The sequence below is a fragment of the Filobasidium floriforme genome (genome assembly GCF_021052385.1).
Source record: "Filobasidium floriforme strain CBS 6241 chromosome Unknown HD553scaffold_18, whole genome shotgun sequence".
Lineage (NCBI taxonomy): Eukaryota > Fungi > Basidiomycota > Tremellomycetes > Filobasidiales > Filobasidiaceae > Filobasidium > Filobasidium floriforme.
In genome coordinates, this window is record NW_025763639.1 from 466,406 (window position 1) to 492,544 (window position 26,139).

General features: G+C 53.5%; 11 protein-coding genes across 11 annotated transcripts; 6 read left to right on the top strand and 5 right to left on the bottom strand.

The window, feature by feature from the left end:
• Positions 1-216: 216 nt before the first annotated feature.
• Positions 217-1,812, top strand: HD553DRAFT_315621 (putative proteasome subunit alpha type 4). The gene is made up of 9 exons (XM_046180517.1): positions 217-312; positions 381-423; positions 491-505; positions 577-662; positions 731-834; positions 911-1,077; positions 1,160-1,292; positions 1,357-1,475; positions 1,542-1,812. The coding sequence occupies exons 1-9, from the start codon at positions 310-312 to the stop codon at positions 1,727-1,729; spliced, it is 858 nt and encodes a 285-aa protein (XP_046034742.1). The 5' UTR covers positions 217-309; the 3' UTR covers positions 1,730-1,812.
• On the bottom strand, positions 1,813-3,514 carry HD553DRAFT_351589 (uncharacterized protein). Its single transcript, XM_046183625.1, has 2 exons — positions 2,918-3,514; positions 1,813-2,850 (listed from the first exon to the last, which is right to left on the bottom strand). Exons 1-2 carry the CDS (start codon positions 3,462-3,464, stop codon positions 2,075-2,077), a joined length of 1,323 nt encoding a protein of 440 aa, XP_046034743.1. The 5' UTR covers positions 3,465-3,514; the 3' UTR covers positions 1,813-2,074.
• A 212-nt stretch (positions 3,515-3,726) lies between these two features.
• On the top strand, positions 3,727-5,415 carry HD553DRAFT_82548 (checkpoint protein Hus1/Mec3). Its single transcript, XM_046184516.1, has 10 exons — positions 3,727-3,868; positions 3,946-4,063; positions 4,140-4,152; positions 4,211-4,405; positions 4,482-4,586; positions 4,650-4,742; positions 4,804-4,885; positions 4,958-5,089; positions 5,155-5,196; positions 5,260-5,415. The coding sequence occupies exons 1-10, from the start codon at positions 3,826-3,828 to the stop codon at positions 5,316-5,318; spliced, it is 882 nt and encodes a 293-aa protein (XP_046034744.1). The 5' UTR covers positions 3,727-3,825; the 3' UTR covers positions 5,319-5,415.
• HD553DRAFT_82572 (senescence-associated protein-domain-containing protein) lies at positions 5,321-7,687 on the bottom strand. The gene is made up of 4 exons (XM_046184517.1): positions 7,489-7,687; positions 6,433-7,410; positions 5,952-6,352; positions 5,321-5,884 (listed from the first exon to the last, which is right to left on the bottom strand). The coding sequence occupies exons 1-4, from the start codon at positions 7,558-7,560 to the stop codon at positions 5,512-5,514; spliced, it is 1,824 nt and encodes a 607-aa protein (XP_046034745.1). The 5' UTR covers positions 7,561-7,687; the 3' UTR covers positions 5,321-5,511.
• A 226-nt stretch (positions 7,688-7,913) lies between these two features.
• On the top strand, positions 7,914-11,733 carry HD553DRAFT_82614 (alanine-tRNA ligase). Its single transcript, XM_046184518.1, has 9 exons — positions 7,914-8,348; positions 8,432-8,757; positions 8,839-9,857; positions 9,940-10,229; positions 10,307-10,701; positions 10,767-10,971; positions 11,039-11,245; positions 11,320-11,499; positions 11,565-11,733. The coding sequence occupies exons 1-9, from the start codon at positions 8,016-8,018 to the stop codon at positions 11,673-11,675; spliced, it is 3,066 nt and encodes a 1,021-aa protein (XP_046034746.1). The 5' UTR covers positions 7,914-8,015; the 3' UTR covers positions 11,676-11,733.
• A 1,406-nt stretch (positions 11,734-13,139) lies between these two features.
• HD553DRAFT_82646 (Bicoid-interacting protein 3-domain-containing protein) lies at positions 13,140-14,591 on the bottom strand. Its single transcript, XM_046184519.1, has 5 exons — positions 14,326-14,591; positions 13,808-14,267; positions 13,582-13,735; positions 13,398-13,515; positions 13,140-13,331 (listed from the first exon to the last, which is right to left on the bottom strand). The coding sequence occupies exons 1-5, from the start codon at positions 14,522-14,524 to the stop codon at positions 13,294-13,296; spliced, it is 969 nt and encodes a 322-aa protein (XP_046034747.1). The 5' UTR covers positions 14,525-14,591; the 3' UTR covers positions 13,140-13,293.
• Positions 14,592-14,779: 188 nt separating this feature from the next.
• On the top strand, positions 14,780-17,556 carry HD553DRAFT_82739 (phosphatidic acid phosphatase type 2/haloperoxidase). The gene is made up of 12 exons (XM_046184520.1): positions 14,780-15,151; positions 15,218-15,275; positions 15,343-15,409; positions 15,487-15,584; positions 15,653-15,679; positions 15,755-15,874; positions 15,942-16,004; positions 16,063-16,164; positions 16,231-16,293; positions 16,354-16,545; positions 16,619-16,993; positions 17,055-17,556. The coding sequence occupies exons 1-12, from the start codon at positions 14,864-14,866 to the stop codon at positions 17,165-17,167; spliced, it is 1,566 nt and encodes a 521-aa protein (XP_046034748.1). The 5' UTR covers positions 14,780-14,863; the 3' UTR covers positions 17,168-17,556.
• On the bottom strand, positions 17,366-19,019 carry HD553DRAFT_344215 (uncharacterized protein; the record flags this gene model as incomplete). The annotated part of the gene is made up of 5 exons (XM_046182962.1): positions 17,366-17,556; positions 17,612-17,660; positions 17,729-17,741; positions 17,814-18,447; positions 18,521-19,019. The coding sequence occupies 5 exons, from the start codon at positions 19,017-19,019 to the stop codon at positions 17,366-17,368; spliced, it is 1,386 nt and encodes a 461-aa protein (XP_046034749.1).
• A 1,347-nt stretch (positions 19,020-20,366) lies between these two features.
• Positions 20,367-21,729, top strand: HD553DRAFT_82791 (uncharacterized protein). Its single transcript, XM_046184522.1, has one exon. It carries the CDS (start codon positions 20,450-20,452, stop codon positions 21,488-21,490), a length of 1,041 nt encoding a protein of 346 aa, XP_046034750.1. The 5' UTR covers positions 20,367-20,449; the 3' UTR covers positions 21,491-21,729.
• On the top strand, positions 21,303-24,677 carry HD553DRAFT_82788 (uncharacterized protein). Its single transcript, XM_046184521.1, has 4 exons — positions 21,303-22,690; positions 22,762-23,003; positions 23,065-24,025; positions 24,111-24,677. Exons 1-4 carry the CDS (start codon positions 21,577-21,579, stop codon positions 24,518-24,520), a joined length of 2,727 nt encoding a protein of 908 aa, XP_046034751.1. The 5' UTR covers positions 21,303-21,576; the 3' UTR covers positions 24,521-24,677.
• HD553DRAFT_325507 (uncharacterized protein) lies at positions 24,663-25,979 on the bottom strand (the record flags this gene model as incomplete). The annotated part of the gene is made up of 4 exons (XM_046181626.1): positions 24,663-24,862; positions 25,043-25,279; positions 25,526-25,761; positions 25,849-25,979. 4 exons carry the CDS (start codon positions 25,977-25,979, stop codon positions 24,663-24,665), a joined length of 804 nt encoding a protein of 267 aa, XP_046034752.1.
• Positions 25,980-26,139: the final 160 nt, after the last annotated feature.

A 26,139-nucleotide genomic window follows, 5' to 3' on the forward strand; every position in this document is an offset into this window, starting at 1 on the left:
GATCGGCGACCACGGCGGCCTCCACCCCTTCCGGGAGATGAATTGCTTCCGGAGGCTGGATCGGGTGCCGAGTACTGTATCAGCTGAGAGCTGCGGACATTCGAACAGCGCTGTGTCCGTGCCCTGGCTCGACCCTCGACATGGTCAGGGCCGCGTGAGCGTGCTTTGAGATCTGATGACGAAGGAGAGCGACCATCTCGACCCTTTAGACCTCGATATGCGTCAGACTTGTAGCTTCACCTTGATACCTTGGCCCCTGCCTAATCAAACGATTCTCCTGCAACTTCGGATCTGTAGACTCACGCAAATATGGTGAGATCCTTAATCTTCATGGCTACTCTATTCCATCACAATTGGCTCATACTACTTTCCTTTGGCAGTCTCGAAGATATGATTCCAGAACGACCATCTTCTCGCCCGAGGGTGAGCGTTATCCCGCACAGTTCATTCCATATATTAGGTACTTACACTCTTCTTCATATCTATGCAGGTCGAGTTTTCCAGAGTACGCATGACTCAATTTCCGCTGAGCTGAAAGTCGTCACGCTGAATCGTCACCATCCTTTGTGTGTCCAGTCGAATATGCGATGGAGGCCATCTCCATGGCCGGAACAGTCCTCGCTATCCTCAGCAAAGAGGGAGTTGTGATGGTTGCGGAAAAGGTGAGAACCAGCGGAATCGACATGCATACGGACTTCATCTGACGTTACATCGCTTCCGCTCCGAACAGAAAGTGACCGGTAAACTGCTCGATCTTTCTCTGACTAGCTCGGGTGGGGAAGGTTTGGAGGCTTGGACAGGTGGTGGTGCCGAAAAGATCTTCCTCCTCAACAAGTAGGTGGCCTTATCAGGCGCCTGTAAGACGTGCTCGGATTACCTTGCTGAAGCTTTCATCGGCTTCCCTCAACAGCAACATTCTCGCTGGTGTAGCAGGAATCACCTCGGACGCCAACTCGCTTGTCAACTACGCCAGGACTGCCGCTCAGAAGCATTTGTTCAGCTATGACGAGGAGATTCCGGTGGAAATGCTGGCTCAAAGGTTGTGTGATCTCAAGCAGGGATACACGCAGTATGGAGGTAAGTCTGTAGAGCGTGTGTGCTATCCATCATAATGACCAGAGATCTTATTTTATCGCTGTTCTTGATTGACGTGATATAGGACTTCGACCTTTCGGTGTCTCCCTTTTGTATATCGGTCACGACCCTATCCACGGATTCCAGCTATACCATTCGGATCCGTCCGGGAACTACTCTGGCTGGAAGGCCACCTGCATCGGAGCGAACAACTCGAAGTAAGACACTGTGTACACAGATGATAGTCTCGATCCGCCTCTAACCCGATGTCTGGCTTTTTAGCGCTCAATCCCTGCTCAAGCAGGACTACAAGGACGAGATCACGTTGGAGGAAGCCAAGGCGCTGGCCTTGAAGATTATGAGCAAGACGATGGACTCGACAAAGTTGGGAAGCGAAAAGCGTAAGTCGCCAGTTTGCAATTTCTGGGTGTCACCTGGCGTCTTTCCTGACGCTTTGTCCATGACAGTCGAGTTCGCTACAATGACTTTGGACCCTGCTACTCAGCTACCCCTTGCCAAGATCTTCCGATCAGCCGAGTTGGACGAGTTGTTGCGGAAATACGAACTCGGAGGTACCTCGGATTCAGAGGTCGGGGTTGGGCAGGGGACCGGTGGTGGCAGCGGTGGAGACACCAGCATCTCGGTATCGACGTGATAGAATTTCGAATTATCTTTCTACCTCTGACGATCTTTACTGTACGAGCGCCAATACTCATGATTACGAACATGCCCTCCCATGAGCGTCCCGTCCATGATCCCACCTTATGCCAGACAATCTTCACACTATTCCCCACTGAGTGACCCGATTTCGAGCTTGATCTGCTACAGGCTCTTGTCATGAAAATCCAGATCGTTCAGGAATTCTCCGCTTGATGATGGCATACATACAGGATGGTACCAACAAAAGGTAGAATCGATCTCGTTCAGAACGTGCGCCAATACTGGCTATATATGAAGATCAGGTCCGCACGGAGCATTTAACCTCTCTTAACATGCTCTCTCAAGGCCTTCTTGGCTTTCCTCGGAAACTCTTTCCACCTCGCCTCTCCCTCGCTTTCAGAGCGAACTCCCACGTCCTGGTCCCACCCGTGCCCCTAGCAATGACATCGTCAACGTCACGCTTGTTGGGTGCTGCAGCGCCTCTGGTCTTGACATGGGCGTAGCCGGGATACAGATCGGGCACGAAGGCGAACGATCGGCACACGGTGTATCGGGGCTGGACACCCATAGTCTTGTTCCTGTTGAGCGCAGCAAAGAGCGGATGCGTCGCCAAGGTGTCTGCAGGGCGAGTTGCCAGGGCCTTGAGGTTCCAAAGAGTATAGGGTATGGAATCTTTGAGAGTGACAAGGATGGTACCTTGCGTCCTAGGTGGAGCCGAGGGATCGGCTTCCTCAACGGCGACCGGTTTCGGCTTGACGTCTAGGTCTTCCACCTTGGAATTTTGGGCGAGGTACTCGTCGATATCGATACCAATATCTTCGTCCTCCTCTTCGGCCTGCGGTCCCGCATCTGACCCTGGCGCTCCTTCTCCTTCAACGGCTTCCCCATCCAACTCCACCATCTCCTCGTCCTCCTCGACTGGAACATCCTCGTCCTCCTCGACGCCATATCCGCCCAGCTTTCTCAACGTATTAGGTCTGCCCTTGACCTTGTCGTTCTTGTTGATCGCGAAACGGGACGGTCCCTCGGTAAGGAAAGGTGCGGCGGATCGGAAAAAGGTGAGAAGGAGATGCTGGTTGGTGAGGATGTTTCGATCTTGGTCCTTGATACCAGCGCCTGATCACGCCGAGTGAGGATTCAGCTACATAGGCCATATGAAACAGATTTGGCGTAACGGACTCACCGGCGTGGGGGAAATTGAACACGATACGACTCCACGTCTTGGCCTTGCCGACGGCTTTGCATTTTTCGATAGCACCCGCATCCAGCCCGAATTCGACTCTGGCTCCCAGAGCCCGGATCTTGGAAACCGTCTCTTCGGCTGCAGGGTATTTTTCGTAGCATTCCTTTTCGCTATCATAGGCCGTCGCGAGTACACGCTGAGCGGGATGATTGTGAGGCGGGCTCAGGATCGAGAGGGTGTAGGAAAAGTCTCCCTCCCCAATGAGGAGGATGGTGTCAGTCGCGTCGAAGGGGTAAGTGAGGGTGCGGGGCCGATAAGGTTGTTTCTCCTTGCCGCCTTCCGTAGTACCAGCAGCTTCGATCGCAGCTTGCATTTTACTCAGGTTCTTTTCCTGCTGCTTGTCGCGACGGTTTTTCTGCTTGTTACCACCGGACATGGACTTTTCCTTTCGTTCGAGAGCTTCTTGCACCTTGACCTGGGCGGCTTTGCGAGCCGCTTTGGCCTGCTGAGCGACCAGGGCTGCCTTGAGTGATCCTCCTTTTACCATGGTGTCTAATGATCTAAAGTGGCGAATTCCAAGAGTTGGAGGTATGTTTCGATGGATTATGATCAAAAGTTTCAAACCACAAAGTTCCTCTCGTGCTCTCAACTTCGAGATGATGATAATCCTCGTCGGAAGCATTTTGTGAATCCGATTACGAGATGACATTTTGCATCCGCGGTCGATCGCTCATGGCCGATTCAGCTGCTCAACGCTCGCTCAGACGAAGGTCGTTCTTCCAACTTCAGATCAGCGTCAACTATCTTAGCAAGTGGCAGGAATAACCGAACGAGGAAAAGCCTCTGCATCATCTAAAGACACTCCTCATTGGCCCATAGCTGTACTCCGAAACACCATCTCGCTCAGGATGAGGTTTCGAACCAAGATCATCAACGCCTCGTTGATGAACAGTAAGTTTGGCTGTTCACTACGGAAGAAGTCATCCCGAAAGTAGCATCGCTGACGAATGTTACTAATGTGACCACAGAGGTAGTCAAATCGCTTCAAAGTACAGCTAAGAGCTGCGTCATCAAGCTCGGACCTGAAAGCGTACACTTTATCGTATCGGATAGTGAGAGTGGTCCGTCAGGGGTGCAGATATGGTCGTAAGCCGCTCTCCTCATCAAGGGGATCGTGATTAGCAGATGGTCTAAACCACAACATGATGATCTATGTTTCTAGACAAGTCAAAGTGGTATGTTTGCCGGCTTCCCGCGAATTAGACACCCCATCTCATATTTCTCGCAAGTAAGGTCACTCTTTTCGACGAGTACCGCATCGAATCGCGGGGAAACAACGAAATCTACCTAGAAATCGGCCTGGAACCTCTAAGTAAAGCTTTACGCTCGGCCGAGATGGTAGGGACGACGGGGAGAGACTCCGAGGCCGGAGTCAAACTGAGCAAGAAGAACGACAAAGCGGTGTTGGTCTTTGACATCGTCGGACAGGCGAGTCGATCCCCTACGATTCGTCATCGTTTTCGGACTTGAGAAGCTGACCTTAGACGTCACGGGGACATTATAGGGGAATGGTCCCACCCCCATATCCATCACGCATGATGTGACATGTCTGGTATTGAATCCCAGCCGAGTCGCTCAGCTCAAGGAACCCCTTTGCCCTCAACCGGATGTGCGTGTGTGCACCGTCCTGTCTCCGGCAAGCGGTCCAGAGCTTACTTCTAAACCCGATCAGATTCACGTGCACCTGCCTAGTTTAGCTCAGCTGAAAGGTTTAGCCTCGAGATTTTCTCACCTAGGCTCAACGGTTTCGATCTCTGCCAACAAGGTCGGTCGTCAAATGCTGGACAGCAGGAAACATCGCTGATCGAGTAATCTGGACTGTTCAGAAAGGAGAGATGTTGTTCACGGTACAAAGCGATGGGCTCAAGATGGAGACTAAATGGGAAAAGTTGGCGATACCGAATTTCAGTAAGACTACGGACGAGCCTCATGATACACAGCGAGGAAAAGGGCTCACCTGTCTGAGAACCTGTCTTGCAGATCAGGAGGCAGATCAACAACCTGCGCAGGAAGTGGATCCAGAAGAAGCCCCGACGTTCAGTGTCAGCATCAGTATCAAGAATCTGCTCAAATTCCTCGCTACCAACCTCGCCAACACAACAACTATTGCCTGTATGTCAAGCCGGTTGATAAGCGGTACAGCGAGGTACTAATCAAGACGCTCGCTGTTCTGCTAGGCATATGTGACAACTACTGCCTGATCGCTTACGTCTACATCGGTGAGCTGATAGCGGGTGTCTTCTGGCTTCAAGCTCTTATCGCTGATCCAATAATCCGAACAGGCGAGCCCAACGAGGCGGCAGGCGTTTTGACTCTGTTCATCCCAAAATCGGAAGCCTGAAATACATCATCATCAGACAGGAACGATTACGACATCACGAAGGAAATGACCAAAACAAACGGGCCAAGCATAACATCAAGGTGTATCAAGGTGTAACAGTAAGGATAACAACAATGGGTATGACGGTATGACCTAAAATGTACAAAGCATGTCGATGAAGATGGTATAAAAGCTGAGGATCCGCACTGTATCATCACATGGCCTTCTTTTCCCCTCTATTGGTGACGCTCTGCAGACGGCGTTCGATGGGAGTTCTTTGCGGCGAATAGCCGGGAGGCGACGTGGCCGACGGGGTCGCAGGGCTGTTGACCTGAACCGTGAGATCTTGTGCGAGTTGCTGGCCTTGACCGAGCTGGACAGTCCCGTTGGATCCTTCCTCGGCTTTGAGCGTAATCTCTTCACCGCTTTGCAACCGGGTCTTGATCGTGCCCTTGAGACCCTTCTTGCCCGAGTTGATCAGGGTCTTTCGTCCGACTCCACGAACGTCGACATAGACCAGCGCCACATTATGAACGGATCCACCGAGGATCTTGGTCGCCTGGCCCGCTTCGGGTCCATACTTGTGTCTGCAGAGGTCGAACGGGTCAGCTCCTGCTCGTGACTGAACATAACAGACGAGCGAGGTACACTTACTCGGCGGCGGTAGAAGCGGCCGTCGTGGTCGACTCGATCAGATTGGCAGTAGTCGCTTCGATGCTGGTCCCGATGACCTCGGCAGCGGTGATGACCCTCAACCAGAACTTCTTCTGCGGCTTCTGACCGCTCGTCGAAGGTCTGCGTTCGCCTTGGTCGTATCCCGCCTGGGTAGCGTAGTCTCCCTGTTTCTCATCCTGAGCTTGGCCTGGACCGCCAGAGGTGTATCCGGGAGGCGCAGCCCCGGGTGGAGTGTACGTGGCCTTTTCATTCGGGTAACCGTTGTTGTTGTAGCTAGTACTGCTACCGCCGGGTCGAGAACCAGGCGGGGTGCTGCGCTTGAAGTCTTCGTATTCGTTCATCCCCGCAGTTGCAGCCTTGTCGATGACACCACCGATTGCCTGCGAGACAGCATGAATATGCCGGAGCAGGTTGAGCACAACGATCCCGCGGCAAAGATAACATACGAGAGATCACTCACGTCCTGAACGATCCCCAAGGTCTTTCTCGTCACCTTCAATCCCCTGGTCGACGCGTTATGAACCTGTCTGATGCTACCCTTGGCCATCGGGCTCAACTTGACCGGTTCCGCGGACGGCTTGGTGTTTTTGGTGTAATACTCTGCGGCCGAGGTGATCCCGGACGAATACGAGTTGCCGAGCGTGAGGATCCCTTTGCTCAGATAATGAGCTCCTTTCAACATCCAATCGTTCATGTCGGCCTCGTCGACCGTCTTGACCGTGATCGACTTGGCGAGACCCTGGTCAAGAGGACCGAAATCGACGATGACGGGTTCGTTCGCCGAGCCCCCTGCGACCTGCTTGCCCTCCTCCACAGACAGGTTCTGGTCGAGCTCGCCGAGGATCTGACCGGTCGTCTCGTCTACGAGAACGAAACGACCTTGAGAGTCGCTGTGACGCATACCGGGACGAGGGGGTACGGGAGGAGCGGGACCTTTGCCTCCGGCTGGCGAATCCGGCGTGGAAACCGACGTGAACGAGTCGATCAGGCCAGCACCGGGGATCTCGCGGTTGACGAATTGCGGGGGGATGTATAGCGAGCCGTACTGTTTGAGCAGGATCTCGAGCGTATCCAAGTCCTGAGAGTCGAACTCCGTTGTGGGTTTGGGAATGACAATGTCGACAAACGCGTCGGTCACGGTGGGCGATGGAACCCTGAAGACGACGTTGGGATTGTTGTTGACATGGGTACGATCGTTTGAGACCTCGAAAGAGGGTTCCCTTGTGATCCTGACCCCCGGAACGAGACATAACTCAAAGTCTCCCGATTTGACCACCAGGAAGAGGTCCTTGTTGGGAGCCGGGTCGTCGGAGAACGGGTTGTATTTGACGAGCGCACCAGTGGGAGATGTGAGGTTGGCCGTCGCTTTGGGTGGCAGGGCGAGACATTCCAGCATGAGCTCGCCCTCAGCGATCTTGATCGTCTGGCCTTCAAAGAGCTATAGTGACCGAGTAACGATATACGGGCTCCCATCAGTCAAAGGTATGCCATATAACAGGATCATCGCGATATTTACCTGATAGACCTGCGCTTGAGGCAGTGTCAATAACAAGAAGCCTCGGGCATCGGCAGGTATGGGCGAAGTCATGGTCGAAGTTGTGTGATCGGAAACCAGAGATTTGTAACGATGACCAAAATAGCGAGGACAAGTACTGAAGTGAGATGTCGAGGTATGATGAAGGTGAGATGATCGACCTGGAAAGGACGGTGACAACTGCTGCGCGGCATGCGCGGGCGGTGATCGAACCATTTCATCGTCATCGTCATGCAATCATTTGATTCCGAAATGAAACCAGGGAAGGGGGGTGGAGGCGAATACATCCGGGTAACGTAAGCATCACAAAATACACGTCGCCCTAGGCTGCCCGCTGCCTTTCAGCATATTCGTTTCGTTTGGGTTTGACTCACATTCTCAGAGGGAATGTCGTTATCTCTTCATCACCACCGACCTCGTCTTCTATCAATCACCCTTCTCCCTCTTATCATCCTCCTCAGGAACGAGCTCCTTTGTCCTGTTATTGTGACTCGGCGCTCTGAACTTTTATGATACTTGGGCGACACTGCTATAAAACACTAGCAGCTACCACTCGGCCACTCTCCGTCCAACCATTCCTCTCGACGAGGACATTCAATACCACACCTATCAACTACAACTTGATCAACTCGCACAACATGCCTCGAATCGATCTCAGGACCCCCAACTTCCCTGACGAAAAGCCTCACGCCTGGCCGTCGCCAGAATCATGGCCCGCCGCCAAGGTCAGGGAGACCTTTGTCAAATACTTTACCGAGGCCAAGCCGGGTCTCGAACACACCTTTTGGCCTAGCAGCAACGTCATTCCCTTTGAGGACCCGACGCTCTTGTTTGCCAACGCTGTGAGTTGCCGGTCATGCTTTCGACGTCTGCGCAAACCTGGATCGACTTGCTAAACGTCTTCTCTCGCCGTCCGCTTTGACAGGGTATGAACCAGTACAAACCCCTCTTCCTCGGTACCGCCGACCCCAACACCCGCATGGGACAGCTCAAACGAGCCGTCAACTCCCAAAAGTGTATCCGAGCCGGTGGAAAGCACAACGATTTGGACGACGTCGGCAAGGACTCGTACCATCACACCTTTTTCGAAATGCTCGGCAACTGGTCGTTCGGTGACTATTTCAAGAAGGAGGCTATCAACTGCAGTTGGGACCTCTTGACTCGGGTGTATGGTCTGCCTGCCGATAGGTTGTACGTGACCTACTTTGAGGGAGATGACAAGCTCGGATTGAAGCCGGACCTGGAAGCCAAGTGAGTATCAACGCTATCGAATCTGAACCATCCGGTGGGCGCCAGAATCAAGCTCACTAAGCGCTTGTTCTCCGCTCGCAGGCAGTTCTGGCTCGACGTCGGTGTCGAAGAGGACCACATTCTTCCCGGAAACGTCAAGGACAACTTCTGGGAGATGGGTGCTGTTGGTCCTTGTGGGCCCTGTAGCGAGATCCATTTCGACCGAATCGGAGGTCGAAATGCCGCTCACCTCGTCAACCAGGACGACCCGAACGTCCTCGAAGTCTGGAACAACGTCTTCATGGCCTACAACCGAGAGAACGATGGCAGCCTTCGAACGCTGCCTGCCCAGCATATCGACACTGGAATGGGTTTCGAGCGACTCGTCTCGTGCTTGCAAAACGTAGAGTCCAACTACGACACCGACGTGTTCACCCCTTACTTTGACAAGATTCAGGAGATGACTGGCGCTCGACCGTATTCGGGCAAGCTCGGCGAGGATGACAAGGACGGTCTCGATACCGCCTACCGAGTCTTGGCCGATCACGTGAGGACGTTGACGATTGCCATTTGCGACGGAGGTGTGCCCAGCAATATCGGACGAGGTTACGTTCTCCGAAGAATCTTGAGACGAGGTGCTCGATATGCCAGCAGCAAGTTTGGCGTCAAGATCGGGACCTTTTTCTCTAGCCTCTCCCCGACCGTGGTCAAGGAGCTCGGACCCTTTTTCCCCGAACTCAACGGCAAGGATGCCGACCTCAAGGAGATCCTGGACGAGGAGGAAGAGTCGTTCGCCAGGACTCTCTACCGTGGAGAAGCTCTTTTCAACACGTACGCTACCAAGGCCGCCGAGGCTGGATCCAAGACGTTGAACGGTCTCGACGTCTGGAGGCTGTACGATACATTTGGTTTCCCCGGCGATCTGACCCGAATCATGGCCGAGGAGAGGGGTCTGACGGTCGACGAGGAGGCCTTTGAAAAGGCCAAGCTGGACAGTTGGGAGGCTAGTAAAGCCGGCGGCAAGTCCAAGGGCAAGGAGACGGTCAAGTTGGATGTGCACGATCTTGCCGTTTTGGAGAAGAACGACTCGATCCCCAAGACGGATGATTCTGCCAAGTTCCGTGAGTGCAAAAATCCTGCTCGAATCATGTCAGGCTTTGTTCGGCAACTGGTATTAAACACGAGCCTTTGCCATCGACACAGTACTGGGCAACTCGAACGGAACCATCAAGGGGATCTACCAGGGTTCTAAGTTCGTCGACGCCACATCGGAGCTCGAGAACGGGTCCATGTTCGGGATCCTCCTCGACAAAACCAACTTTTACGCCGAATCCGGTGGACAGGAGAATGATACCGGTTCGCTGACCATCGATGGCAAGGCCGATTTCGAGGTGACCGACGTTCAGGTCTTCAACGGATACGTCTTGCATGTTGGGTACATGAAGGAGGGCGAGGTCAAGGTTGGCGACGAGGTCGTCTGTACCTACAGCGAGGTGAGATCCGGGCTTGATCAAACGTTTAGCCGGGAACCGAGTGATACAGGCATTGATCGCATGACATGTATGTGCAGGAACGACGATGGCCTTTGAGAAACAACCACACCGCCACGCACATTCTCAACTTCTGTCTGCGAGAAGTCTTGGGCGATCACATTGACCAGAAGGGATCGCTCGTCGCTCCTACCAAGCTTCGGTTCGACTTCAGCCACAAGGCCGCCATCTCCCCCGCCGATCTCGAAAAGATCGAGACCATGTCCAACGAATGGGTGAAAAAGGCCGTCAAGGTCTACTCTGCCGAGCTTCCCCTCAAGGTCGCTCAGAATATTCCCGGTCTGAGAGCCGTCTTCGGAGAGGCTTACCCGGATCCTGTCAGGGTCGTCACCCTCGAATTCTCTTTGGATGAGATCACTTCGGACATTGAGAACCCCAAGTGGAAGCAGACCAGTGTCGAATTCTGTGGAGGAACGTGAGTAGCGGTGCAAATCGACTTTGCTGCTGATCATATTCTGATGATACCACCTTTCCCTGTAGTCACGTCGGCAAGACTGATGAGATCAAAGACTTTGTCATCACCGAGGAATCGTCGATCGCCAAGGGGATCAGGCGTATCGTGGCCGTCACCGGTCAAGAGGCTCACGAGGCTTCGCGAGGCGCTTCCGAGTTCTCGAAACGACTCGACTGGATCGACAGCCTGAACGGAAAGGAGAAGGACGCTGCCATGAAGCCGTTCCTCGTCGTAAGTTCGGCTGGCCTGCATCATCCTACAGGACCAGGATGCTGATAACGGCGTATGTACGGTACAGGAACTCGGTCAACGAGACATGTCGGTCGTCAAGAAGAACCAGCTGCGTGAAAGGTTCACCAAGATGCAAAACGCTTTCGCCGCCGAAGCCAAGGCTCAAACGGCCGCCAAGGCCAAGCAGGTTACTGCCGATATTTCAAAGTACTTTGAGGAGAACCCGAACGAGAACGTCTACGCTGGTGAAATCGATGTCGAGGGCGACCGAAACGTGAGCCGGCCAGTGTATTGGCGGTAGGAATCGTCGGGCATTAGGCTGATCTTCCACTGCTTTCGTCTCGACAGATCATGAAGGTCTGCGCCGAATACGGCAAGGCCAACAACAAGTCGATCTACGTCTTCAGCGTAGACCGAACCGCCGGCAAGGTCGCTCACGTCAACTTTGTCCCGCAAGAGCTCGTCAAGAGCAAGAAGCTGGACGCCAAGATCTGGTTAGAGGAAGCCAACAAGGTCCTGGGAGGCAAGGTAAGTGCGAAACACAGCGAGTGGAAGTTTGGGATGAGAGGGTTGACATTACGTCTTCAATGTAGGGTGGAGGCAAGCCCGACTCTGCCATGGGATCCGGCAACAATGTCGATCAGGTGCAGGAAGCCATCAAGCAGGTCTTGGCTTTCTACAAATCCAAGGTCGAGGGTGCTTAGATCGCTTTGACGGTTCCATTATGGGTGTAACAGTACTATTTGCCTCTTGCATTATTCAATGGCCTCACGACCGTTCCCTGCCGCTTTTGGCATCCCACCTATTTCGCAAGGTGATTCATTGCACTAAGATAAGTCCAGGATTGCCCACATGTCTGCTTCGGGGCTTTGGCGATTCCCGGCGAACACCTTTCGCCGGACGGTTAGGAAGATACATGGTCAACCTCGCCTGGATGAACGGACCGTGAGCTCGACCGTCAACTATGAGAAGAGATCTACCTCTGGTACCGATTGGAGTCTGCCGGACCCCGGTCATCGGGTCTGCTGATCAGACACCCAAGCAAGTCAGACTCCGGACTTGGTTTCAATCGGATGACATGTCGATGGGCCCGGACCCGAACGTACAAGGTTTCGGAGCCAACGTCTGTAAGATCGTAAATGTCGTCACTCCCACTTGAGCATATCCAGACTTAGCAGCTGGTGCGAGTCATCGGTTCCGGTTGAATGGTGCGACATCGCCTGTCGAGTCATCGAATCTCTCACGCCGGGCGTGTCCGTGCGCCGGCAAGCTGAAACCGGTTCTCAGTGGCGCGACCCTTCGGATCCGAAGTCGGCGTTCGTCACAAGCACAAGTCAGACGAACGTTCGATCGTCATGACAAAGGGAAAGGTTGATGAGATGGTGGTGACAGGGACTATATAAACAGGCAGGAGCCCTTGTCCCGCTGTCAAATCCTTTCTAGGGTCGATATGCAATATACCCCGCTTCATCGCTCTAAGCTTCGCGTGACAAAACACCCAACCCTTTATCGCGCGCCCTGTCAACGATTCCCCTACCAACTGCTCCTAACGCCATGTCAACTTCCACGTCATCATCGAGGAACTCTTCTCCTGGTGAGTTGCGAACCGTAGTTACCGTTAATTATATCCCTTTCTGACCGCCAAACATTTTTACAGAATCGATCAGTCGAATGCCTTACGTCGATGCTCCACCCCCCTATACGGAATTCGCCGAGCCCCCCTCGAAGAAGAAATCCATCTGGAAATCCTTCTTCTCGTCTCCTGCGGTACCCTTCCAGCATTCTACCACCCTCGGCAACAAATTTCAAACCTCCGTCCTGGCTCCTGACATGCCATCCGGGATCGCCCTCTACTCTCAGAACAAAGACAGGACGACTCGTCCTAAACCGCTGTTCGAGCGAGACTTTAGCAGGGATCACTACAATCCCGATGCCGTCTTGGCCATGGACCTGATCAGGGGAACCACCGTGCTTCTGCACCAGAAACGTGGATGATCGCAACCGCATGCGTCATTTCGCCTTCTTCGAGATACGTACACACGGTCTATTTGCTCGCCCTGATCCACTTTTGGCTCCGGTCTACTCGTCGTCTCGTCGAGACTTCTACCGATCCCTATTCCCGGCACTCCAAGGACCTCTAAATCCTCTTCGGATCACCCTCACATATGTGGACCATAGGACGATCACGTCATATAGCTTCCGCAACCCCGGTTGGGGCCAGATCCGGTCCCGGCCTTCGGGTCGACGACGCATCCTGGATATCGGGTTTGCATGGGCAGCAGATTCATCGCCCCTCAGGGTGAATACAAATCGCTTCATTTGCTATGCTTTGTAGTATATCTCGAGACTCCGGTCGAATCCTATAGATTCCGAGCTCAGCTCGTGTCCATATGATTCTGAATATGATATCAACTTCTGCGACTCACCACTACTCGAGCCATTCTTGACCGCTTCCCGTCGTGCGAACCCGATTTCATTCAACAGGATTCTCTCGAAATCTTCCTCTGGTCGTAGTTTCAGCTTGAAGTAGTTATCTTTCAGGGTCTAGAGCGAGATAGTAATACGCGTCAGTACAGAAAGGCTTGATCGACGTGTAGATAATATACCGACCTGGGTGGATCTCTTGGCATCCTTGTAGCCTCTCCATCCTTGTTTCTCGAGGACGAGCTTCCCTCCCGGTTCGATACAGTCGAAGCATTTCTGGAAAAACTTGATCAAGCCCTCATCCAGTCCGTGAAGGTGTATCCACTTGGTCAGCGATAATCTATCGGCGCAACGCTGAGGTTCTTCAGTAGAGGCAAGCGGTATGATATGGATGGGGATGAAGGAAGCTCACGCAAGGACTACGTCGTAGCGGTTTGCGTCCGTCTCGATTTCTTCTTCAGCCCAATTCGCAGCGTAAAACACCAGATTACGAGGAAATTTCTGGGCGGGAGCTTCCGAGCTGTTTTCCGAACCTTTGGAACGTTTCCGCCCCCCTTCCGCCTCCTGAGCAGCACCGTGAACTTCTGAGATAGCTGCCTGTGATGTTCCAGCTATCGGGAGACTGCCGTATAGTGCAGGAAAGCAAGCCGGAAAGTAATGCAGCTGTCCTTCCGAAATCGGCTCTTCTGCCTGTCCCGCTCGATCCCCGTTCAGCAACTTCCTCTTCTTCCTAGATCTCTCAGCTGGAAACTCGGCCTGGGATATCGAAGGTTTTTGGAGTGAAAAGGCTTGTTGTACCGTTCGTCCGCACTGCTGGATCAGGTCCACGTCAATGTCTACGCCTATCACCTGTTTAGCTTGATGCAGCTGAGCTGACTTTGAAGAGGGTCAACAGGCGAGTTTTAATTTGCAAGGCGAAGTCGAGCTTACCGATCTCTTGAGATACCGCTCCGCTGTTACATCCTACATCCAGCACAACCTTTCCCTGGAAGAGATCTTTCGCATGATCGTCCTTGAGCAGCAAGTCTAGACGTTCGTCTCGATCCGGTGCCAGGTCTGTATGACCCGCTCGACGTCGGAGGTAGTAGTTGCGGTAATTTCCTCTAGATTGATCGGAGAAGTGGGACATCTTCTCCCTGTGCTCTTTTGAGTGTAGGTGCCGAGTATGAGATGACGGAAGTGGGTAAAGCTGGGAATGCGGAAAGTTGAAAGTCAAGGTCGAGGTTCGCGATCTTACGAATTTCGGAGTTTGTACGTACGTAGATCTCTTCCGGCGCCGGCGATGAGAGGAGCGGAAGCAAACTTTCCCAAACAAGCAACCACCACCAGATTCAAACATCATCCGATCATCATCATCGTTGTCGTCATCGATCTACAAGAGAGACATATATGTATTACAGCTCTAGCTCCCTCGTAAACGTAACAAGGTACTGCCTTGGATACTCAACCCTGGTTTCAGGTTGCAAAGATGTCCAAGCTCGGTCGCCAGGACGGGTATCTCTCCGTCAACCCGACACCACCTAATCAAAACAAACCCCTAAAGAACAGCAGACTTCGTCAAGAATCGCAGGATGACAATGATACCACCGCCCTGTTTCAACACTCACCCGAGTCGAACAAGCTCGAGAGGGAGTACGAAGCTGGATGCTTGCCAGACGAGGTGTACGACCGGACGTTGCCTGGTTGGAGAGCGGGACTGAGAAGGTTCCTGACGAGGTGCCTAAAGGTGGAGAGCGAATACTTGGCTGGCATGCAGGTAGGCCGGCTACGTTTCTGCGGCTATTCACAATTTCGAAAGCTGATCTCTTCACTCTCGAAAAAGCACCGGATACGAGGGCATTTCCTCGATCGCTACTTCTACTGGACGGCTCTTTTCGGCAGTTGGTTCTTGCTGTTTTGACGATACAATCACTATTATGATCAACTGCTGATCAAGTGCACTATCAGCGCATACCTTCTTCATGGCCGCTCTACCAATGTTTTTCTGGTTCGGAGACGATTTCCACGCTCGAGGGCAAGTCTTCTTATACCTCACAACCTGATACATGCTCTGATCACTGATCAGAACTGCCTCGTTGTGTCCGTCAATAGCTTGCTTATCGTAACCGGACTAGGAATCTGGTTATCCAGCGTCGCGAAAGATCTAGCGTGTTGTCCTCGACCATATAGCCCGCCTGTCATTCGGCTCTGTAAGTTTGGCTCGAAGCGCAGATCGCCTTGTGGGCGTCCTGAGCTGAACAGCATATTTGACTAAAAGCCATGAGCACGCACGGTCTCGAATACGGTAAGTTATCGGTGGTATCATCGATATCACGAGATACTGTGCTGATGATAATTTCTTTCTATCTTTGCGAGGTAGGCTTCCCTTCCTCGCATTCAGCCAACTCGGTCTCCGCGGCTCTATTCCTTGGGACGTGGTTGACCCTTAGATTTACGTCGGGCGAGATCGATGCACAGACCCTGGTGATAGGAAGATTCGGTGAATCTCGGAAGTTGCGCGGTACGACTCGGCTTGACGGCGACTGACCTCACATTTGGCCCGATAGCCTTGGCTGTTTATGCACTGAGCGTAATCCTGGGGAGACTGTACTGTGGCATGCACTCCCTCAGTAAGTCGTGAATGTCAAATGAAAACTGAATAAACCTCGCTAACAAGTCCGACGGTAGTCGACTGCTCGGCGGGAGCTCTCATCGGTTGGTTCTCCTGGTTCGTCTGGGACAGATTGCAGGCGCCGTTCGAGGCTTGGCTCGTACAGAGCGATTGGCGAGGTGGGTCGCCACTTCTCGATATTTCGAAGGTCCAAAATCCTGACACCTAGAATTTGGATTGGGCAGCTCCCCTTGCCGCGGTTATCCTCTGCGGGTTCTTGGTTCACTATCATCCTGAGCCAGTAGACGGTGAGTGAAGTTTGCGGAGATGCCGTGTAGAAAATAGTCTGATGGCTCTCCTATGGTCAGACTGCCCATGCTTTGAAGACTCCATCGCCATCCTCTCCGCTATGCTAGGGTCGACTTTGAGCCACTGGTACGACTCGCACTATCGACCGCATTTCAAGCATGGATTCCAGGCCGGATTCACTCCGTTCGGCTTGACAGGACCTGCGAACGTGGTAGCGCAGACCGTTTTCGGTGCTGGAAAGCTCGTTATCGGTGAGCTACGATACTTCATCAGAACGAGTCGGACGTCACCTGAATGTTACGTCGCGTGCTATCGCGTTCACAGGGATCAGCGCCTTGTTCTTATGGAGGATGGTCATGAAGCGTCTCCTCCATTTCATCCTGCCCATCATCTTCCGTGCGACCTCGCAAATCTTCCACTTCGCCCTGCCAACGAGACGACACTACCAAGCCGCGACCGACTATGATAAGGTACCCACACCTTATACCCTCAACCCTTTGCCATCTTTCGTCGACCTGCCTTCGCAAGCATCCTTGACCACGGCTCTGCCGCCGTCGTTGCAACTGCACAAACGCTCGAGACAGGCTTCGCACGAAAGCTTTTCGAGCGTCGCTTCGTCGGCTTCGCAGCAGTCGATCGAGAGCGCGAGACCTCCTCGAAAACGAGCAGAGACGGAGAAGAAGCATTACGACGTAGATGGTGAGCAGCCATATTGTCGGTGACTATAATCCACGACAAGCTGACAAGTGTCTTCTTGCAGTCCTGACGAAGGTATTCGTCTACGCCGGGATTCCGATCATGGCGATAGATCCTGTCCGGGTGGTCTTTGTATTGCTGGAGAATCTCATCGGCAAGCCATCTTCAGGGTTGTAGTCCCTTGTATCGCATGTGTATCCATATCAGGACCCGAATCACACAACTATACATCATAATGCGTGCGAACCATCCAGCAAGGAGGATCTTTCAGAACACGCGGGTATGTTGAGCCTCTCGCGGCCTCGTCAGATGTTACAACATGATCTCGAAAAGAGTCGTCGGCCGTCGTCAAAACTCATGTCGCTGCTATCGCGCTCATTGCCTGCCGTACCAACTCCTTGGCGTGCCGTATCCGCCTTGCATCATCCCGGCCATTCCTTGACCGCCGTACCCTTGTCCTCCATAACCTTGGCCTCCATATCCCATTCCCATTCCCATACCGTTTCCCATCATGTTGCCCATGCCACCTCCCATGCCGTTTTGCATGGTCATCATGTCGTAATAGCCTGCGGGATAGGTTAGGTCAGCGTTGTGAGCTCAAAGCACAACGAGAAGACTTACTCCGGGTGCCCGGGACAGGTCCCTCGCCTTCCATACGATGAGCGTATTCCTGCACAAGTCAATAATGTCAGCTGAGCTTCACCAGGCGACGAACGTAATTTGGAATCAGCAGCTCACGGGAGTCATCCCGCTGTAGTCGCGCCAGAACATTGAACGTCAGCTCAAAGTACAGACGTGATTGTCGACCTGCAATCGGACTCACGGGAAGGCTTGACCGTGAACAGCAGCGTTCTGTCCCATCATCATGTTCTCGAGCTGTTGTCCTCCACCCTGCATCATCATCGGGTTCTGCATCTGTTGCTGCATCATCGCCATGTTGTTCCCACCATGCATCATCGAGTTGGCCATCGGGTTACCCATCATCGCCCCCATGGGATTACCTCCCATCATAGGGTTCATCATACCCGCAGGAGCTGACATGGGTGCTCGCATCCCGTAAGGAGAGCCCATACCCATGCCCATCCCCCCTCCCATCCCCATCATTCCGGGCATACCGCCTCCGCTCATCTGGCTCATCTGATCCCTCCGCATCATCTCTTCCCTCTCCCTCTCCCTGTCGGACTCCCTGCCCGAATCACTACCATGCCTACGATGGCTACGCCTCGGACGTCCGTACTCGGCGTCTCCTCCGGCGAAACTTCCGCTCCTTCGGTGTCGCATCCCGCTACCTCCGTCGGAAGCATATCTCGAGTAGACACCCTCGTCCGGGTCGTAGTGACGATCGTACAAGTACTTGGCGGTCGCAGCGGCCGCTTCGGCGGATTCGTTGAGTCGAAGGGTGTGAGTGGCGGTCCTAGTGGTAGGAAGGAGTCCGAGGCGTTCGTAAAGAGAGTACACTGACGTTGGAAGGACGCGACAGTATCAGCGAGCGATGCGGTATGCTTAAAGAAACCATTCACCATCACTCACGTTCTCCGACGGCGAGACTGATCAGCCTCTCGCGATTCTCCTGAGAAGGTCTCTCGTGATAGACGCTAAAGTGTTCCTTGTCCCAGATCAGAAACGCCTGGAATGCCGCAGCGCCTCCGAGCACCCTTGACGAGATATCCTCGAACCCGCTGGTCTGGTACTCTTTGTAGTGGTAGATCCTCCTATGAGCCTCTTTGGCGTCGTCGTACCTCATCCTCCTACTCGAGAAAAAGGACGAGACGCTCCCGATGATCCCATCGAACCACCCTCTGTCGAACCCGGGGTCCCTGCCTCCGTATTGAGCTTGAGCGAGGTCCCAGCCGGACCAAGAGTTTTCGGCAGCATAGCCTCGATTGGGGAGTTGATAGTCGTACCCCAACGATTCGTATGCTCGTCCAGGATGGAAAGCCCCGCCGACCATGCTTCCCGCCATCCCGCCTGGCCCACCTCCGACATAAGGCAGATTGGGGTTCATGCCAGGTGGGTAGGCATGCTGCATGGTGGGGTAAGAGCCGGGCTGGTGGTGACCGTTCGGATAGTACTGCATCGGATAGGTCTTGACGTCGTCACCTGGGTAGATTGCAGTTGGCATCAATAATGAATGCAGGCTCGATTACGTTGATATGTTGGTGTTTCGGGAGTTAGAGGTTTGGGTCTTCGATAGCACGGAAACGTTCGAGGTTGACAAACGTTGGACGTGTATGCGCGTCGAAATGAGGATGATGTGATTAGAACGAGAGACGAGAGGCCGAGAAGCGAAAGTTACCCTCGAAACCAAACGATAGGCGATCGGGGACGAGGTGGAAAGGGGCATTCGAGGTGGCGAAGCGTCACAACAAACGATCCAAAGGAGGGTTGCAGATCAAAACAGATCATCGTCATCATCAGAAAAAAGACGATCAAAGGACCCTCCCTCTAGCCTCTAGGTGGATCGTCGTCACTGCCATCATACTCGAGTTTCCATCAAAGAAAGCGCGGATGCATAGTCTGAGAGAGCTCACATTCGTTCTCGAAGATCATCGCGTGCGATTGTGAAACAGATGGTTTGGATGATTTGTGAGCTTTCGAACGAACCACCGATTCGCGATTCGACCCCATGATGTCCTGAAACTCGGGACCGCTTCGGACGCAAATCCAGACTCATCACCCCGATTTGCGACCGACGGACGGATCTGACGGATCGCGATAGCCTCCCCTTCACCAATGCCTCCGCGATCGGCGACGCTTGTACGCTTCACTACGGCCCGTACGAGCTTCCACAAGCGACGGGCCGCGACGTTGGTCGCTTTGGTCGTACGTCCTCCGTACACCCCGAGACACGTAGATTTCGAAGAAAGGCGACACGGCAAATGGCGTGATCGCTCCATTTTCGATCAGATATGGGACCATATGGGCGAATCGAGTCGAAGGTGGATGGTCGGTTCCGCAGCTGCCCAGATGGGCGCGATGTCGGACAACGCCGTGCTGAGCTCTTGTTTTGATTACCAAATTACCAATCACCTCGGATTTTTCGGTGGATTGTACTCGTAGGTGGATCGTCGCAGAGGTCAGGTGGTCGACCGCTGTGCGGCGCAACAAGTCCCGCGAATCTTTGTGACGATTCCAGCAGGTTCATCACCACCACCCAGATTTCGATAGCGGGAACTTTGTTTCGCTCCTTCAGCCGAAAATGATCCCGCTTCAGGGGTCGAACGGCCTCGGAGATGACAGCGCTTTCGCGCTTATCGTCACAGCCGCGGCTGTCGAGTTCACGCCTTTTTGACCTTGCACGACACGATCTCTTCGATCCCTGCCAGTCCGGGCAGTCCGATGCCCTTGACCTTCATTCGCCGCAAGGAATGGCATGCTACCAACGCCAAAAGACGTCCTTGATCCTTGACCACGTCTCGTATCTCGTATCTCGACTGCGCAGTGTGTGTGTGTCTTTCGATGGGCTCGGCGCCGCGAAAGGAGATCGTCATGTTTCGTGTGCAACTTTGTTTCGACCGGCCCGGGGCATGCACGGGGACTGAAGAAAACAAGAGGAATGCTCCCATCTACGACGACCGAGCCTCTACGGTCGGAGGCGTTTCGGTTCGCCAAGTGCCGCTCACCTCGGTCATGGACGGTGTCATGACTCGCTCCTTGCTCCCTCTGGCTCTCGGGATCAATCGCATCGTCCCAGAGCGAGGTTGGGTGGTGACTTTTTGCGAGAGGGTTGTCAAATTCGATCGACCGTTTTCAATCGTAGACCTCGGGGAGGTGACACAGACATTGCAGACTCGAGCACACATGCGCATCGCAAGTTTCCTTCCGTCTTCTGGTTTCGAGAGGGACAAAGCGAGGGGGAATTGTCGGAGCGAAACGACAGTTGTTTGGGCGTATCAGCGTATCAGTGATTGGTACATCGAGAGCATCGCCGGGTGCGTTCTGGATCGAGTGTGCCCAGTCCGAGTATATACGGCAGGTCTGGCAGCTGTACTGGCTGCGGAGCGGACGTGGTGTGCAGTATCTAGGCAAACGCTGCATCTCAAGTGTCCCTGTTCTTTGCCTCCCTATCTCTCTCGACTTGTTCCCGTGTTTCCGGACGATCTGCAAGCGAAGAAAGCGGCACCGGTCGGCCTCTTTTCACTCTCCCAGGCTCACACAGACTCGCCCTCCTCCCCTCCCACCTCACTCCAACGTAGACGTCGAGCGCTCGTGTTCGCCGATCTCCAACCTCTGTCCACCAGGCCACCAGCAAATAGTGACCATCGACGTACGCACATAAACAACGAGCCCCCTGCCTTCCCGATCTGCCCTCGCTTCCTCGCGCAAATTCCTCTCGTTCACCGATATAGGCGACATACCGCAAGTAGCGTTAGCCGTCAACATCGTCGTCAACGTCTTTACCACGAGGGTCCACATCGACTAGTTTTACTCTCGTCACAAATCGCCAAAGTGTCTCGACTCATCGAATCCTCTGTCAGCATCCCCGTCGATCGACAATAACATCAAGCTTGGCTGTATCCCGTGCAGCCCAACCATCATCACCACCACCCCATCCTCGAAACCTCGGGGTCATAACCGTGGAGCCAATGACTTCCCTCTACACCTACACTCGCATGCCACCTACCTTAACAGACCTCTCGGCCGATGTCATCCATCTCATCGCTCATCATGTCATGTTCAGTGGAGCGACCCCACCGTCCACCGACTCGATGTCGCGGGAATGTGACGACAGGTCCACGGCGGAATACGACGTGGATGGACCGTTCGTCAGGCGATTAGATACGGGAAGCGACAAGTCCAGGAGGTCATTGAGATGGAGAGACGAACCGGCCTCGTCGTCGTCGTCCATCTTTTCATCGTCCTATCGCCCCGTCGTACCGCAACCACAACAACCCTACCGGTCAGGTCTGGACGTCTTGATGAGCGCCGCGTCGGAAGTCAGCGCAAGTTCGTCCTCGTCGACAGGATCGCGATCGCATGGTCGTCATCATGCTACGACGACAGAACGCAGTCATGAACCGTATGGAGCAGAGAGGATCTCGTCCGCCTCGTACTCCCGTCGAGCATCATCCACCTCGACCCGATCCAAGGGTGTCGAGTCGGACAGATCGGAATATACTCCACTCAACCCGCCGACAACGTCCAAGAGCGAAGTCTACGTCACTCGAACCATCCCGGACCCGCGATCGCTCCTCCCTCTCATGCTCACCTGCAAGCACCTATACAAGGCTTTGCGATTCGACGGGAATCCCAAGCTGTATCACTGGATGTACCTAAACACGTTCGACAGCGAGGCCTTGACGAGACGCTGGAAGGATTATCAAATGGGAGGACCCAACCACGAGTACGCCGCCGTCCCGCCTTCCAAGTCGGCAGGCGGGGATTCGTTTTTCGATCAGATCGAGGTCAAACGGGAGCCTGGCCTGGAGCATGAGCAGACCATCTCGGGCTCGTCGGGCCATCGGTCTTGTACCCACGGCGTACGGGAGAACGGGACCAAGTGCGCCTGTAGGGAAGGCGTACACTTGTTGAGTGACCCCGCCATCCTCGCCAACGAGTACAAAGACAGGTTTGAGACTTTCAAGAGGTACCGAGAGATCGCGGCGGGAGGTAGTTGGAAAGCACTGATGAAGACGGAAGAGGATAGGGAGACGTGGTCGGCCGACATTTGGGTCATCTGGTGGATGTATATGGAAAACGGTGAGTACGCTCGCTGGATCCTTGATCGCACCCGGTTTCGGACTGACATGTTCGTCTGGCGATTCACATAGACCACAAAAACTTTGTCGTCCTCGAATCGTTGGCGAAGTTCAAGGAGGTCGTTAAGATCTTTTACCGGGAACACATGCTTGAAGCGGCGCTGCAACCGGGTTATCCGACTGACTCTTGCGAAGGCGCCATTCTGACGATCATCTCGAACAGGCTCGGGATAGATACCGAGCTGGAGGAAACGAGGGAACAGATCGATACCAAGGTGTTCATCCTACTGCCCTATGTCTTTGCTTGTCACAAGGTGGGTTCGATGCGGCCCGACTCAAAGAGTTGCGCTTGACACTGACCTGCTCGATATGCAGTACCCTTTTCTATACGGTCCGTGGGTCCATCGAGACTTGCCACTCAGCCGAGTCGCGCGGGATGAAGAGGAACTCCGCATGCTCAGCCGGCCCAACGCTTTCATGGTCGAACTCTCACCTAACCCCCGTTCTACAAACGTGAAGCGGTTGGGTAAATGGTGGCGAGTTTCGTCGCCTTACCAGACGACCTGCGCCAGCTTGTCGTTCATGAAACTACTCGAACGTCATCCCGAGCTCATCACGCTTGGCAAGAACCCGCATGTCCAATTACCTCGCCCTGGCGTAGCTTCTTCGAGTGATCAAAAGTTGATTGCGGCCAAGCCGTTCTCATCTGCAACCGAAAACCTCGATTCGTCAAATTGGGACAACGATCTCTACCGAGCCATGAACTGCCACGACCCGATCACCTCGTCCGGGATGCACCCTTTGGCGTTCCGCCATAAAATCGAAGGTCTCTGGAAAGGCAAATACCTCTACTTTGATTACAACGCTTATCAACACGTTGTCAAGGGCGACGTACGCAGCCTGTACGAAGGCACATACGGCGAAGAGATGCAGGAGTGGCGACTCGAAGAACGGGTCATCAACGTCAAGATCGACAAGGTCGGTGGGGACGGGCCCATGCTCAATGCCGGTTACAGGCTGGGCCTCACCGCCGAGGACGAAGAGTACGAGGCGAGTCTGTCAGCCGAGGAGAGGGGCTGGGAGCCCTGTCTGGACGAGGACGCTCCCGATCGTCCTGGTTGGACAAAGGAGATCCTCATCTCGGGTACCGGACTTAGTGCCTGGGGGGAAGTCAAGATTCAAGGCCGCGTCAGGGCATGGGACGGGCTCGTCACGATCCACACCGACTTTGGTATCCCCGAATCGACGGGCAAGTGGCTGTTCAGGTGCTACATCATGTCGGGCAACAAACTCGTGGGACGATACAGGGACACGTTCACCATGGAAAACATGAGGGGTAAGTCGCCGACCTCCCCACTCTTCTTCTCGTTTCGATCCCCGTCCTGATATTCCCTCCGATTTCTCATCGGCATCGAATTCAGGCTACGAAGGACCCGTCTTTTTGCAGAAACAGTCGGAGTCAATACCTCCCGTTTCTGAGAGGGTGCCAAGTTCGCCGATCGTGGAAAAGTCGCCGCCCGGCTCGGCATCAAATTCGGGAAACTTCCGATCGGAATTCGCGCCAACCTATCGACCTATCGTCCCTTCGCCTTCTACAATCGTCGCAGTCAATAGACCGCGTGAGCTTCAACTGCCTCACATCCAGGAGCTCGGCTACAGGCCCGATCCTCTGCACATTGCGAGGCCAGCTGAGAATGCCGCTGCGTCTCCCGCCGATGTCTGCCCTCCCACCGTATCGACGTCCGAGCTGGACGGAAGCCGATCGTGCGCAGATGCTGTGGTCGCGAAGCCTGGCCAGCGATGTCGGTTCGAACCTTTCTCCGACAGATGAACGACCTGCGTCCAAGCGGCCACGACATTATTAAAAACGATCAGGAATACGTTGCTTTCTCGCTTAGCATATCATAATTCGATTGTATTGATTCTACGACATTGTATCAAATATAACGAGCTTCATGCTCGCAGCTGTCCTGTCAAGTATCATCGCCATGATGTTTCGCACTAACTCGGGTGTCCCAGAACATCGCCTCGGCAGTGGCAAAACTTGTGGGATGACACTTGATATCAAGGTGTTGAACTTTTGGAAGTTTGCTAAATGGTTCTTTCTCAACAAGCCAGTTGTGTGACCTGCCACCCCAGACCATGCGATTGACATCGCAAAGGTCCTGGTCATCTAAATGATTGATGTGGGTAACACAGTATCATAATTGCAGATGAGCCACGCCCTGATCGTTCAAAGCTTGATGTCTCCCGGCAACAGAGGTTCTCAGCACTGTTGTTCAGAATAATCCCCAACATCCTTGCAAAGACAGTTGCAACGGAAGAATCGCTGATGTGGTGATCTGGTGCTTACCGCCCGTGTGATTCGCTCGCAGAAAGAGGGCAAGCGCGAGTTGGCACTTCAATCCAGCTGTCCGATGCGCGTGAAGATGAAACAAGTCTCGTCTAGATGCGTCTCCCAAGTCTGGGTGTGCAAAACGTGCATGCGATTGTGCCTCCTTCCCTCGGCAACTTGCGTTCTTGAGGTTGATACGATCACGCGCCAGACAGCCACACGCTTTGGAATTTGATGGTACACAGACATCTTCCTCTGGTAGCATACGGAGTCCACAGTGGATAACGTCTCATTGATAGGCAATGATAGGATGAAGGACTGTTGCTGAGAAGAAATTGAAGACGGATCACAGGAGAAAAGTGACACGGTGTCCAGGCTAGATATGGTTGCGCGATCGTGGGACCTGGCGAAGCGCAACAGCGCTATCAATATACAGTCATGTACCGTGCCCTTCCATACATTAATAGAAGCGAAACACATAGGCTGTGCAACTATTTTCACCGGGACGCCTTTTCTCAGCTGAAGCTCCTTGCTGAGTGGGTTGTGAGCTTCCAGCCCTTGTGATGGAACCGTTCACCTTCTTGCGCCGTTCGAGTGTCAACCCGCTTGTCTCCGAACTTCGTCTCCTCTGCAGATTGTGCTCTTCTCTCTTCTCCAGCTTGATTTTGTTATCGTCCACGGTCACCTCAAATAAACAGTTGGTTTGTGCGGCTGACGATCCGATTTTGTCGATTTCGCTGAACAGGGAACAAAACTTAGCAAAGGAAGAGATTGCGCAATGCCATAATATATAGACAGTGAAGGGTAGTAGATACCGTTAGTACTGATCTGGTCTGAAATCATCAACACCCGGCTCGGGCTGGTTGCAGGTAGATAGGATAGAACCAGTACAATCAAAGAAGAAAGGAAGAAGCAGGACAAGTCTCGGCAGGAACAGGTCGCTTATTGTCGCCATCGCGTGTTCGTGACCACCGTCACGTTGGTTCGACGAACAGTTCGAATTTGGTTTCGGACGAATCGGTGGTATGTAGTATAGATAGCACCATGTTCTGTGATTGATCCAAGAGTCTCCTCTGACATAGTAGTACTCCATGCCAGTTGTAAAGATACCTTCA